General features: G+C 33.6%; 1 protein-coding gene across 1 annotated transcript; it reads right to left on the reverse strand.

Annotated features, from left to right (window-relative positions):
* Position 1: 1 nt before the first annotated feature.
* Positions 2 to 12,187, reverse strand: LOC128180180 (uncharacterized). Its single transcript, XM_052848071.1, has 7 exons — positions 11,961 to 12,187; positions 11,465 to 11,681; positions 6,421 to 6,674; positions 4,529 to 4,730; positions 3,780 to 4,003; positions 3,018 to 3,245; positions 2 to 1,400 (listed from the first exon to the last, which is right to left on the reverse strand). Exons 1-7 carry the CDS (start codon positions 11,992 to 11,994, stop codon positions 1,261 to 1,263), a joined length of 1,299 nt encoding a protein of 432 aa, XP_052704031.1. The 5' UTR covers positions 11,995 to 12,187; the 3' UTR covers positions 2 to 1,260.
* Between the last annotated feature and the right edge of the window lie 2,422 nt (positions 12,188 to 14,609).

Genomic DNA, 14,609 nt, shown 5'->3' on the forward strand with positions numbered 1-14,609 from the left:
TAGAAATGTATTTATGTAGAATATAACAAATCAATTTCAGTTTAGTAAAGTTTTTAAATTAGCCATCTTACCATCTTAAATTTCAACTTATACAATGTATCTACGGTTGATATGTGGATGATTTTTAAATAAAAGCTGCTAGTCTTAAATGAATCAATAAAAATTTGGATTATATTACATGTTTTGTCCCCATTAAAGATCATATTGTTATTTATGTTACATTTTTATCTTAAACTTTGAGGATGTGTGGGAAGTTTGAGGTTCTGTGGGTGTAAACAAATTAAACATTGCTGTATAGTAGACAAACAAATGGATGCACAGAAATGAAATATTTGTTTTTAAACAATTATTTTTTTTATTATTATAAATGTTGCTTAATTGTTCATTAAAAACGTCTTTTCTAGAATTTTCTCCAGTTTTATTAAGCACATTAAACGACATTTGTTTTAAAATTCGGGATATTGGCAGGAGATATGCATTGCTTAGTTATGATTATTCTCTTAGAATGTCTGTGTCAATTTTGTTCGTTTGATGGAGATTTTTTTGTACGTATTCCTGTAGATGTATCATACGAAATTATTTTTTTATTTACTCTGAATATCTTAGAAAGATAAAGGACAAAATCTGCTGCTGTAAAAAAGTGAAAGTCTATAACTTTTCACGATAACTGTTTTGTTTTGAACAATATTTAATACTGTAATAGATGATTAAGAAAAAAAAATTCGGACCAATCAGTTATAATGACACATGTAAGTACTGTAGTTATGGGTATATACGATATCTTGTTACATACATCTAGATAAGGCACAGCCCTATCCACTTGTACAGATGTACATGTGGACATTCATTTGTTTGAGGTAAACTACTCTCGTTGGTGAAGAGTTATTAATTCATGAATTATAAGATTTACTCTCTTTTATTTTGCAATATTTAGCTAGTAAGTGTTTATGCAGACCAATAATTTTACATCGATTTGTTTTCATTTTATTATGATTAATGCGTACTAAAATTTCTGAATAGCGTGTAGGTCACTTTACAGTCAACTTTATTAGCGAATTGATTTTTATTGTTAAACATCAAACAATATGGTAAAATTTTAATTTAGATACATTAAAACACGATCAATGCGAATATCAAATAAACCTCATGTAACAATTCGAAAGTAGAATCTTCAACAATCGCACAACAGTAAATATTATGCAAAATTGTACTTAAGAAAAGAAGAAAATTCGAATCTTCATTTTGATTACTCCTCGCCATTTATCTACATGATATCAGGAGTTTGACGTCTAAGAATAAAATTGTCACAAATATCCCGGATATGACCGCTACCCCGGTGTAACCCATACATTTCGACACAAAGCGGTTGTCCTCTGCGCAGTTAAGGGTGGCCTTAAAAGCTGTAAATGTAAAAGGGAACAAATCAGCATAATTTGTTGTTATAATCGATTTATTTTTTCATACATATGAAACTACATGACTTGTCAAGTTCTTGTCATATCTGCCCTTTTCATTATTCACGTGGTGTATTGATTAATATGTGACCCCAAGACCTTAATATATATATATATACCCCGAAAACTTTGAACTGGGAATTGACCGGTGTGCTGTTTCTATTGAATTGGTTTTAAAAGGAATGCGAGACTTTTGACGGTATCGATTGATTTATATAACATCACAGGTCACGCTGTCCATTACTTGTATCAATATTAATGAAGCTGGAGGATCAACAAAATACTGAAAAAATCCCACTCAACTTTAGTTCCTTAAAAACAGTCCCTGTTATAATCGAAAGAGAAGTTTTTATCAAATAGCAGCATATCATGCATCTACTTCTAACTGACACGTATCATCCAACTAATTGCCGCAACAAAGATTTTACTTACTACTTACTAACCCCCCCCCCCTCCACCATCACCACCACCAACGGATCACAATTTTCCACGATTTTGGGAAGTAGCTTTTTTTTTTAGTTGTCAAGATTTTTTGGAATGAGTCTGGCCCCCCTTTCAAAATCGATGCTACGTGCCTGTGTAACACAATAATTCTATACTGTCGGATATAAGGCTGTTAAAATATAAGGCGGGTATAATGTTAGTAAAGTCGTTACAATATAGTACCTGTTTGGAAGGGTTACAGTATATAAATAGTGCCTGTTTGAGAGGGTAACAGTTGAAACTGACACCCCGAGGAAACCATTGTCAACCGACGCGAAGCGGAGGTTGACATTGGTTTTCGAGGGGTGTCAATGTTCAACTGTTATCCTCCCAAACAGGTACTATTTATTTTATTATACTGAATGTCTTAATTTTAGAGAACTTTTTACTACTTTTCTATAGAAATGACATGAATTCTATGGCGAACTGTACGCGCATGTAACAATTCGTTGTGTTACCCGTTGCTAAGTGTGTTGCTAACGCTGAGGGTAATAGAACGGATTATCAACTGCGTCTAAACCAATCAGATTTCAGTATTTAACATGAAAGTATAATAATTGAAATTGACACCCTCAAGAAAACTATTGTCAATCAACGCGATTGTAGTATTGAACAAGAAAGTATCATAAAAGAGTACGTGCCACATTATTCGCTTGGTTTAACTTGTTACACTTATCATACTAATTAATAATTATATACATATTAAGGATTTCTAAAACTCCCTATTACTTTAAATTATAGTCATTATTTTCTTCATTAACCTCGGACTAAATCTCGCAAGATTCACGAGGAACACAAAAAGGACGCGACTCTAGGACCGTAGCTATTTCCCCAATTACATGTACTTTGCAGATCATATAATTTAGCCTCAATTTCGTGGATTTTAGAAATAACTCAGCAGTTTAAAGATTACGTAAATTCCCGAACAATGACTTTACCGATAAAAACCCCACTTTTCTCACTTTCAATTCGTTACAATTATCTTTGATTTCATGGATTTGATCAACAACGAAATCCACAAATTGTGTGCTTACCGAACAATGATAAAACCCAAGTACTACATAAATACTATACAAGTACCACTCGTTTCTTTAGGGTCCACCGTCAGGGCGACCTTGACCTGTTCTAGGTATGTCAGGTTAAGGACACTGGGGACCTCGCTAGTTGTTGGCGGTGTTGTCGTCGCGCTAGTTGTTGTTGTCGTTGGTAATGTTGTAGTAGTGGTTGTAGATGTTGTTGATGTAGTCGGTGGGTGTGTCTGTGTTGTCGTTGTTGGTGTTGTTGTTGTAGGAGTTGTCAGTATCTGTCCTGTAACCAAACCCATGTTATATAATTATTGTAATTAGTAGTCAATCATGATATTCGTGGGCATCAATTTTCGTGATTTTAAGAAAAATGGTTGTTACTAGGATAATCATGCAATGTATACATTAGCAAAAGCAAACGTTGCCATCGATACAATATGTAATAGGATATTGAAATTTGATAAACATTAGATTTGCCGATCAACTTAACAATGGAATAAAAGAAAATTGATATTCAACGAATGTGAACGATGAAACAACAAAATCGATGGATGGGAGGATGAATGAATGGATATATTTGGATATATAAAAGATATTATAAAAAATCAACGTTGAAATGTTCACCAAGATACAAACTTCGTTAACGGATCGAATCCGTCAAACTATAAGACCGTGCGCTAATCATTATGACGACATGTCCTCATGACACATTTTTAAACAAAAACCAATGTTTCATCGCTTCTATATTTTCATTTTTATAAGGAAACCTGTTTTGACAATTAAAAGTGAAAGAAAAAGAAAAAAATGAAATCTAGACCTGTAGTATTTCTGAAGCAGACGGCACCACGTACATCTGAGAGGTCAGAGTTACAAGAGATGTACGCTGCATCCAGCGTGTCTTTCTTCAGACGCAGACATTTTTCGGGAGTTAGATTTCCCAGAGGAATGGAGAGGAAATTTGGGTCGTTATTCCAATTCCAGGTATATCCACGTATGGTGTTGGATCCCATCCATACTCCGGTACAAGTGGCATTCGGTGATCTGCGCATGTGTATAAAATGCAGCTTTGTCATTGCATCCTATACTAGCTGTGTTTTTATAATATTTAAAACATGTGCACGCTGCATGTTTAGTTTTAAAATTATTAGCCTAAAATACAAAACACTGAATAACAATTTTAAAAGGACAATTCTGTGGCACATGACTTTCAAAAAATAGATGCATGACAATGTGGTCTAAATATGGATCAGTTTATCATTATTCTTGTGTTTTTTATAATCCAAGGCAACTTTGTGTTTTTTGTTTTTTTTAAACGCGTCTCTTTTACCGTACAAATGACTATTGCGAATTTCAAATGTGTGAATTTCTAAGGAAAACCGAGAAAAAGACTTTGCCTTTGCATGATGCATGTATAACCAAACCAAGTTTGATGTATTAATTTGTAAAAATTAAAACGTACTAATTTTTAAAAATAAATCACGTTATTGACCCCTTCCCAAAAAAGGGAAAATAGTGTTTTCGAGAATCCCCATTTGATTAAAAATAACAATAATTTAAAAACCATACTGGAATATGCCTGTCAAGGTTTCCCGGATGAATGCCAGCTGCATCTCGTCTATTGCCGGTGCCAGGGTGCCCCCTTCTGCCGTGCACAGAGAGAGTGCGTCAATGAAATTCCAACGACTGCTGGACCTTGGCTTGGTGGTCAGCCAGTAGCAGTGCTCGCGGAGTTTCCCGTCATTTACCGACATCCAAACGTAGCAGAATTCTGGCGAAAGAATAGAGGGCAAAGTGCTTTGTCAAGAATTGTTTATTTTGTTATTTATTTAGTATGTTAATTTTCTTTGAAAGGGGGGGGCAATTTTTGTAACAATTTTAATCTACGTTCGATACTCTAAGATACTTTGGCTAGTTCAGGTGCATCCTGTTTATTATCCCTAAAATTATTTCTCCGTTGCAGAATGTACATTTTTGTGAAAGATTTAAGAAGATACACTGTAATTGAGCTCGTCTAAACAAAGTTTATTCCATTTTAACGCAACATCGCACAATACGACGTCCTTTCTCAAAACGAAATCAAGTCATTAAAACAAAATTTGTGTTTATTATAATTTTTATAATTTCGCCATATTTGATTCTCACATGATGGCTCTTTTAATGATCTCAAATAAAATCAGTCATATGATCTATACACATGTATAGGATAATATACATACACTGCGATGGCGCGTTTAAGGAAGTTTTTAGCGCGACAGTCTGTTTTGCAACGAAATAACAATTCTTATCACAACTCTATCTGGACTGGACAGAACGAACTACAAAATTATTTTTTTTAAACCCAATGGTCAACTTTTTCTTCCCTAATATTGATCTTTTAAATGCAGGTACCATACACTTTAAAATATAACGGTTGTTCTGAGGGCAGTGATACAGTCTAAAATACGAGTAAATAAAATAAAAACAGGCCATTGAGATTTCTTCATAGGTTTATGTAATGTTTAAAGCTGACATGAATTCATAAATACGCATTATTTCCCTTTTATCTCCGACAACCGCCATATTAGTTGTCGATTCCTACTGTTCTGCTCATCGCTACACACCCCCTATATAAGGCCGAGAGCACAATTCATGCTTCACCGCATTCAGGTATTTCATACACCCGAACACGTTACCTTAGACGAAAAGACATTGAGAAACGCGTTTTGAACAAAAATAATAATAAGACAACAACTGCACTAACAAGGAATATTTCCAATGAACGACGAAACAAGACGAACCAAAATCCAGGCACATAAACTTAAAAAATCCTCGGTAATTGTAGACCCTTTTCCTGTTTATATTATAACATTGCACAGTCATGTGCAACAACACACTGTGAGTGATCGAGCAATGTCAATGATCGCATGGAAACGGAGCGTTTTTATAGAACCGATGGAAAAGAGTCGCTGTTACGTTGTTATTTTCTTGGATTTACTATAAATTAGCTACTGGGTTGGATGTAGTGCCGCCGGGGTTTTCAAAAAGATGCAGACGTTGTGCACTCTGTATCAACGACACACGTGTTCGATGTGCATGTGAAGTAAGGCAGCACTATCTGTTCAAAATAATACGGATACTAGTACCTTGGAAATTCTTTCAAAGAATAAATATATTTTGTATTTTATTGATTGTTGTTTCCTTTATTCTTTATTACAAACATTTTACTGCAATGTGTAGTTCATGCATTTAGAAGTCCGTGCAACCTGAATGCCTCGATCGGAAAGCAACCGACCGTAACTTTCTTGACCGGTATATATACCCAAGTGGCAGTAGCAGAGCGATCGAAACTAATATTGCGACCAAATGCTTTTATGAATTCATGTCAGCATTAACAGTATCCAGTATTTCTCCAGAGGGGTTGTAGAGTTTTCAACTTTCATATCTTCTTTATACTTTCAGTGTTGGAAAAAATCATATACCTTTCTTGTCTGCATAGCAGATCATGGCCGTCGTTTTAAACGACGAGAAGCAAGACTTGTCTTGGGTTTTGTCGGGCCGGAAGTAATGGTGAGGTTCCATGTCAATCACGATACAATTCTGACTGTTTCCGCCGTTCGGTTGATTATTATTTAAATCGAATGTGTTTGTGAACGAGCTGTCTATTTTTGTGCCATCTAGTTGGGTCCAAGTGTTTTCTTTTCCAATATCTATGACTCCAATAAAAGTATCTGGCCTGAAATAATACGTGAATATACAGGGTTATTTCGGGCCTTTGTAGTTTTTTGTCCTTTAACACTTGCAAATTGTTTCAACCCGGTTTGAACACGCCCAGAAATAGCTGTGTTCAAAAAGATATAATTTGAGACATTAAATTCGCTCAGTCTTTAATTCGCCCGATGAAAAAGGTCGAAAGAGCAAATGCAAACCGGAGGGAATATTTCCCTGTATAAAGTAATTTTAAAACGAAGCATTTATACAGATTTAATTTATATTCACAACTTCCATAAAAGGTACATTAATTCAAACTGACGGGTGAGTCATGACCAGTAAGTCGAACAGAAAATAAAATGTGTAACTTAACGGGGCTGGAGGGTCAACAACTTTCACCTAATTAAGATCTTCCATTTAGATAAGATTAAAAAAAAAACTATATCAAACTATATACGAATAATCCAAAATAATCCAAATATTTTAGCATTAAAATTTTAAATAGTTTTCTATGTCTCTGTGCAAGGTTCACCTTCTCCAGGAGATAAAAACAATCTAAAAATGGCCATAGCTATTCAGTCATCAGGAAAATAATGTATCATTAATGGACAATGATATACCCGGTAGGTATTTTATTTATCCTTTTCATTTTATACAAAATGTACTAACAATGATATAAATAATTTGAGACTCTGTATCCCTTTATTAACACGTTTGAATTCTTAAATGATGTATTTTGTTGGTTTGTTTTATTTTGTTGTTAAAATTCATCGAATTTCGAGGATACAGCAAAATAGTACGATTAACGTCATGTTTATTTACAAAAATTAGGACGAGTTTTAAGGTACAGCAAGAAGGCGCAGGTCAGTGGAAATTCTAACAATTATTTATAAGTATAAACAGATTTGAATTCATTGCGAAATCAGTTACTAGTATCTTGCTTTCAGTAATATGTGCATGACCTATAATAAATGGCTTCTTCACATTGCAATTTGTTTTCCCTTGGACTGAAATGTCACACTTTCATTGGTTTAAACATAGCACGTGATTGCCTCATATATCTCTATATTTGTTCGGTGAGAAATAATATTAGGCAATATGGCCGTCATTGGCCGAAGTTTCGTTTACTCATTTCAACATTTCATAGTATTTAATACATAAACCGCATGCCATAAGTTCTTAAAGTATTTGGAGTAATTGCCCTTTGAAATTCTTTAAAATTAGAGTAGTTGCCCTTAGAATATATTGACGTCACATTGCAGATCAAAATGGCAGCGTCGAAATTTGCTCAAATTTCTGCAGAGGAAAGGGAGAAATCATTTAAAATTGAGTAGCAACGAAACATTGTAAGTAAACATGGGTGAAGCAAAGATTTTTAAAGAGTATTTGAAAGGTGAGATTGAAAATTTTGAAGATTTTAAATGAGTTAAATTGGACGAGATGTTAGGCATCTTGTACATGGCTTTGCGTAGATCATCACTATTTGTGAATAAATATGTCGCTTGATAGTCCTCGGGAAAACAAAACACTTATTAGGTTAGTTACTGACTCACTACGGAAATATATTGGGTTGATCAATCTCATAGACGGCTCGGCTTCGCCTCGCCATCTATGAGATTGATCAACCCAATATATTTCCGTAGTGAGTCAGTAACTAACCTAATAAGTAATAGTAGGAGTCCTCATTTATCGCGCTACTGCTGACACATGCATTTAAAACCAATGAGAAGACATGAGAAGCTATTTGATTATCATTATCATACGTAAAAAAAAGAGTTTTATTCCCTCCTGGTTTGATAAAGACAAAAAAGGATAACGGAAAATCTTTACAAGTTTGTCAATGGTTAGTAAAAGCATGTGTGACTGTACGTGAGTTCCGAATAAAAGCCTGAGCACATGCCTGTCCAAATGTGAAGGTGAAGATGGTTGTGCGTTTCTAAATCTGAGATTGACCCTGCGTTTCCGATGGTATGTAAGGCTGACTTGGAGTTTCCGACTATATATATATATATATATATATATATATATATATATATATATATATATATATATATATATATATATATATATATATATATATATATATATATATATATATATATACACACACACACACTATAGTCTGTCCTAGAAGATTTATGATGCACTTTTGGACGATTTTTAATAAATGCACAAACCTGTGAAGGAAGTGCAGTAATTTATTTAAAGAGATGAAATGGAAAATTTCCAAGAAAACGTCATTCACACATTATCATTTTTCCCTCGTAAAAATTTACAATTGGAAATGTTGACATCTTTTCTCCATTTGGAAGTCATTCGGAATACCTCGCACAATTTTTTAATGTTATCATCCGGGTACTTTCATTTCTTTAGCAATAGAAAATCCCCATAGACTTTTTGTTAGCCGTGTAATGAATCCTGACAGGGGGAATCTCGGGATTTTTTTCATGTTTTTGAATGAACATCGTCTGAACCAAGAAGTATTTATAAATATCGAATGATTTAAGAAAATATGCTGTAAAAATAATTTGGGACAGACTATAGCTGACAGTGAGGTTTTAAGACGTAAAACTGGCCATGAGTTTCCACACGGTAGACTGGCCGGGAGTTTCCACACGGTAGACTGGCCGGGAGTTTCCACACGGTAGACTGGCCGGGAGTTTCCACACGGTAGACTGGCCGGGAGTTTCCACACGGAAGACTGGCCGGGAGTTTCCACACGGTAGACTGGCCGGGAGTTTCCACACGGAAGACTGGCCGGGAGTTTCCACACGGTAGACTGGCCGGGAGTTTCCACACGGAAGACTGGCCGGGAGTTTCCACACGGAAGACTGGCCGGGAGTTTCAAAACGGGAGTCTGTCCGCGAGTTTCTGTGAATGAGATTGACCGTGAGATTCCGTATGTGAGATTAACCTTGATTTTTTTTTACTGTAATAAGACTGACCATGAGTTTTTAAATTTTAAACTGGCCGTGAGTTTTTGTATTTGAGAATGACCGTACATTTCTAAATGTAAGACTGACCGGGAGTTTTTGTGACATTGACCGTGGATTTTCTTATGTGAGATTGACTGTGGTTGTCGATTGTAAGACTGACCGTAAGTTTTTAAATGGAGTTTTCAATTTTTATGGTCGATCGGTTTTGGCCGATCACAGTTGTGTCCGTGTGAGGCATCCCTCAATTATTACTATGTGCGCACGCATTGTGCGTCGAACTACTTTATCTACTTTGCAGTGCCAGCTTCCTTTAAATCTTTATGAATATGTAAATTACTACAAAACATTATTCTAATTCATTTGCCTTGAGATTAAAGCATTTATATCGTCAGTTATAGTTATTCAAATCACTTTTAAAAATAATTAATTGGAAGTACACTTTGCCTTTTTAGAGTAAAGTTTATTCATTTCTTGCTATTTCGGAAATTAACAAAATGAAATAGTATGATATATCCTGTTAATGAATTATTTTGTATGTAATGCTTTTGCATTACCTTAACGTGAAACTGACCAATGATATTACATGCCGATCATTCCTTTCGAAGGAATACTCGTTAAATGTGAGTTTGGTTGTGAGATTGACCGTGACTTTTCGATTGTTAGACTGACAATGAGTTACAGAGTGACAGCGATGTCATGTTGACCCACATATCTACCCAGTAACCTTAGACCAATATCAAAAATTGTCAACAGAAAAAAGAATCTGTGTATTTTGATCAACCCAAATTAACGTCAACATAATCGAAGGAAGATAATAGGAACTGTATCAATAGACGATGAAAATATAATAACGGATTTAGATTCAAACAAGCTGAATTGTATTAGTTGAAAAAGAAAATTAAGCTTTAATTGCACATTGTTTACACAATTTGATTTCAAAATTATAACTCTTCAAAGCAAATACACTTAAAAATAGAAAAGCGTATTCAACCGAATGCGAAAAAGGGCTTTCATTGAGGCAACTCATACAACGTGTGTGTATTTTGGGTTGAGGCTATAAGGGCGCCTGCACCTCTGAAATCTATACAGTTTATTGTCTTCACCGTTCAAATTTTAACGCCTTTTAATGACATTATTTCTGATTCAGAATGCTTTAATACGGACAATTGGATGTATAAATTCTATTGCTACTTATTTTAGAATTGTGAATTTTGATATTGATTGATTTAAGTTTTAAGTTTTAATTAGATTAGATAATTGTAAAGTGAGTTCTTAATTTTTTTTCTCTTATATTTAGTCCGAGTATCATTTAACATAAGACTATAAGAAAATTAAAACTAATAACAATTGTATTTTTTTTTTATGGAGAAACATGTTAAAATTAGTTATACATTGGAAAAAAATATTGTCTATCGCTTTAAAGTGTGATATTAATTGCAATCATTCATGTCATAAATGGATAAAACGGCGACTTAAAACCGGAACTTCATCATGATCCAGAGGTCAGTCACACCTTCAGGCGAAAATTTACGACATTTATTTATTTAGTGTAGCGTGCTAAACATTTCAAATACTTAACTAAAATAATCAGTGATATCCCAGATCCTTGACTTCAATATCAGTACATGGGTTGAAAACGCAAAATTTAAGAATAGCACTGATCCCAATACTCAATTCCAAAGCTCACAATTAGGACGAATGCCAACAATAGCAAACTTTTTCGTTTGCTGTGGCAAAACCAATCGAAATTAAGACAGATAGCAAAAAAAAAAAACATTAAAAAGAAGAATAAGAAAATGGAATTTTAAAGGTATAATTAGTATCTATATAAAAACTATATTACATATAAAATATAAAAAAAATATCCGATGAAACTTACGTTGTGTATGGGCGCATGTTTTCTATAATCGAATATTGCCAGCTGTCAACAAATGGGGCAAGTCGACCTCCATTTGATGCACAAATATCATCGGCCTCGAAAAAGGAAACGGCCTTGCTCAGCTCTACATACCAGTAGCAATGAGACCTAATGATGTCATCAGCAGACGACGTCCAAGTCAAACACAGTGACGATACATCTTTAGGAATAATCAATACTAGAAGAAGGAAAGAGGAAACATCATTTCATGACATCTTTTACTTTTTTTAATTTATTGATAAAAAAGTTTACATGAAATTGTTATAAAAAGACACTACTAACATTACATTAAAATTTTTTTTTTAATTTTATTATGTATAAAGACTCACATTTTCCACAATTTAATTAATAAATTTCGTTAAAATTGGCCTTAAATGTTAACAAGAAACACGAAACAGAAAACTAAATGCGCCAACTCTATTTAGATTTTCTGAATTAAAAGACTGTTTTTTCTTACCATGCAAAATGCAGAAAGTTAATTTGAAATACATCTCCACAGGGCATCAAAGTCTTTACCAATAAGACATAATAGTAATTGACGGACTGAAAGTTATTTAAAAGCACTCTCCGGCATCCAAAGCATAGCATAAAATGAATTTAGATATGAAGAAAAAAGAAGATCGATTACTGATTGGCGTGGTCACTGTCCATTTATGTCCAATAAAAGGACTTTTAAATGATTAAGCCTAGATACGATTGTCAGAACCTGCACCAGACGAGAAGAGAAGAGATATGTATCCATCAGTAAAGTAGAGAACATACATGTATAGACTAATTTAATCCAATTCATTTCTAATTTCACCATGCTATGTTTGTATTCTATATACAAATAATAATATAGGACATGGACCCATAATGGCAAACTGAAATCAACATCATATTGTTACTGCACATTTATGTTTACTTTGTACTTTTATATGTGGACTCGTTTTTTTTTTAACTTTGTATAATATTCCTTAACATCTAAGTACCATAACTCTTAGATTGACATGTCATAGCTTCATTTTCAAGAAGATCTGAGAAATCCCTTACTGTTTTCCCACTTTTTATTATTTGATGTTTGAAAAACATTCATTCATGAAAATGTAAAAAGAGTCGGGGGAATCTCAGATTATCTATACCTTAGCTCCAGGGGCTAAATATTATAAAAATTTGGTTATAAGAGACCTGCAGGCCTTTAATTATACAGTAAAACTCGGTTATAGCGAAGTCCTAGGGACCAGTGGAACTACTTCGTGATATTCGTAATTCGTTATATCCGAATACGTAATAATGCATGTGTCTGTATACAGTTTTTTCTAATCGAGGCTTAGAATAAAAATATATTCTTTTAATACATTAATAATCAGATTGTAAATTGAAGAATTTATGTGAAAATAAATTTATTCAACTTACTATGTTAAATGGTATTGCAACCTTTTAAGCTGCAACGAAATTCTTACTAAAAGTATTAAATTTAAGTATTAAATTTCGTTATTATTTACCTCTACGGGACTCAAAATCAGTTTCCATTATCCTCATTTATTCATTATATCCGAATTCATTATAACCGTGAAATTTTGCAAATTACCGGGGACTCAATTAAACTTTACTCTATCCGAGATTTAGCTATATCTGTGTTCGTTAAAAACGAGTTTTAATGGATAGTGAATCCTTTATAATATTCACAGTTTCATTTATGATGCACACAAAATGCATTCATCTTTCACTTTTGCAAAGTGAACATTTACCTTGTAGTTTTCAAGATGAAATCATAATTGTAAATCGATGAAAATCAGCAATTACCATAATTAAATAATTACCATAATTAAAATACATGTTCAATACATAGTCATGTTTACTTGTACCCCTCACCCACGGTTAAAAAAAAATCCTGACCTAAGCCATTTATCATGGACAAAAAAATCACAATTTATCATCAGAAAATTATGAACCTAATAACAATGCATGACTTTATCTCCCACAACTTTGATAGTTCAAAAAAAATATTAAATTAATAAATTTTGCTATGTGGCTATATTGGACTGCTCTATAACCTTAACCCCATGACCCATATGCCATGAATTTCACAATTTGGGTAGATTTTGATTTTTGGTAGATGAACACATAACCATGAATTATTTTTTTTTTCAAACATATATAGGAGTAAAGAAGATCTTAGATTAAATACATTTTCACTGTACGCTATATTGGCCCCGCCCTAGGGCCTAAACCCCTATCCCAGGGGTCATGAATTTCACAATTTTGGTGACGTCATGTACATCATAACCATTATTAAAATGTGGGAATAGAGAAAAAGATTTTTTTTCTAATATTCAATGCATATCTACAAAATTGAAATATTGGCTCCACCCAAAGGCCTGAACCCTTAATCTAGGGACCATGAATTTCACAATCTCACAATTTTGATATAGAGCTTCATGAACGTTATACCTAAGTTTTTAGTTTTATCCCCCCCACAATTGTGAAAGTAGACAAGAGGTTGTAAGTTGTTTTTTTTTTACCTTTTTTGCATATGTAGCCCCACCAATGGCGCATTGGGGGTTGTAGAGCCATGCATTTCAAAAATTTAAATTTCTCTTACCATAGAGATGCTTCACACCCAAAAATAGTAACACTTGGCCTTGTAGTTTTCACGAAGTTAAAAATGTACAATTGTTAACAGACGACAGACGACAACAGACAAAGAGTCGAAGACCAATTGCTGGTTACCTGATGAACTCGGTACCTTAAAAATATTAGTAATGGTTTAGTTTGAAATTCACAATTACGTCATTTTATCACATTAGTATGGTTGATGATCAATGAGAAAAATGCAAATAGATCAATATGTATATAGAGTGACTAAATCTTACCTTTGCATATCAAACTTTTATACATATAATATTAATTTAAGATATTTTGACAAATCATTGTAATTAAAAATGCTACTTTTACATGTTCCATTAGTACCTCCAGGGGCATTTCAAATAACTTATATTATACATAATTTAAATACATGACATTATGATGCACGGAAACCACCCGAATTCTTTAGACTAACTAAAATTAATGAAATAGACTCTAATAAATTCTTCTGTGCAAGCTCTAGCAGATATTGATCCAA

Source organism: Crassostrea angulata, chromosome 4 (assembly GCF_025612915.1).
Source record: "Crassostrea angulata isolate pt1a10 chromosome 4, ASM2561291v2, whole genome shotgun sequence".
Classification (NCBI taxonomy): domain Eukaryota; kingdom Metazoa; phylum Mollusca; class Bivalvia; order Ostreida; family Ostreidae; genus Magallana; species Magallana angulata.

Bases quoted from the DNA above. Each gene is read 5' to 3' on its own strand.
- LOC128180180 (XM_052848071.1), bottom strand. From the start codon at position 11,994: ATGTATTTCAAATTAACTTTCTGCATTTTGCATG. The intron at 6,675-11,464 runs GTAAGTTTCATC...GTATTATTTCAG, and splicing joins AACATGCGCCCATACACAAC to GCCAGATACTTTTATTGGAG. The intron at 4,731-6,420 runs GTATATGATTTT...TTCTTTCGCCAG, and splicing joins CTGCTATGCAGACAAGAAAG to AATTCTGCTACGTTTGGATG.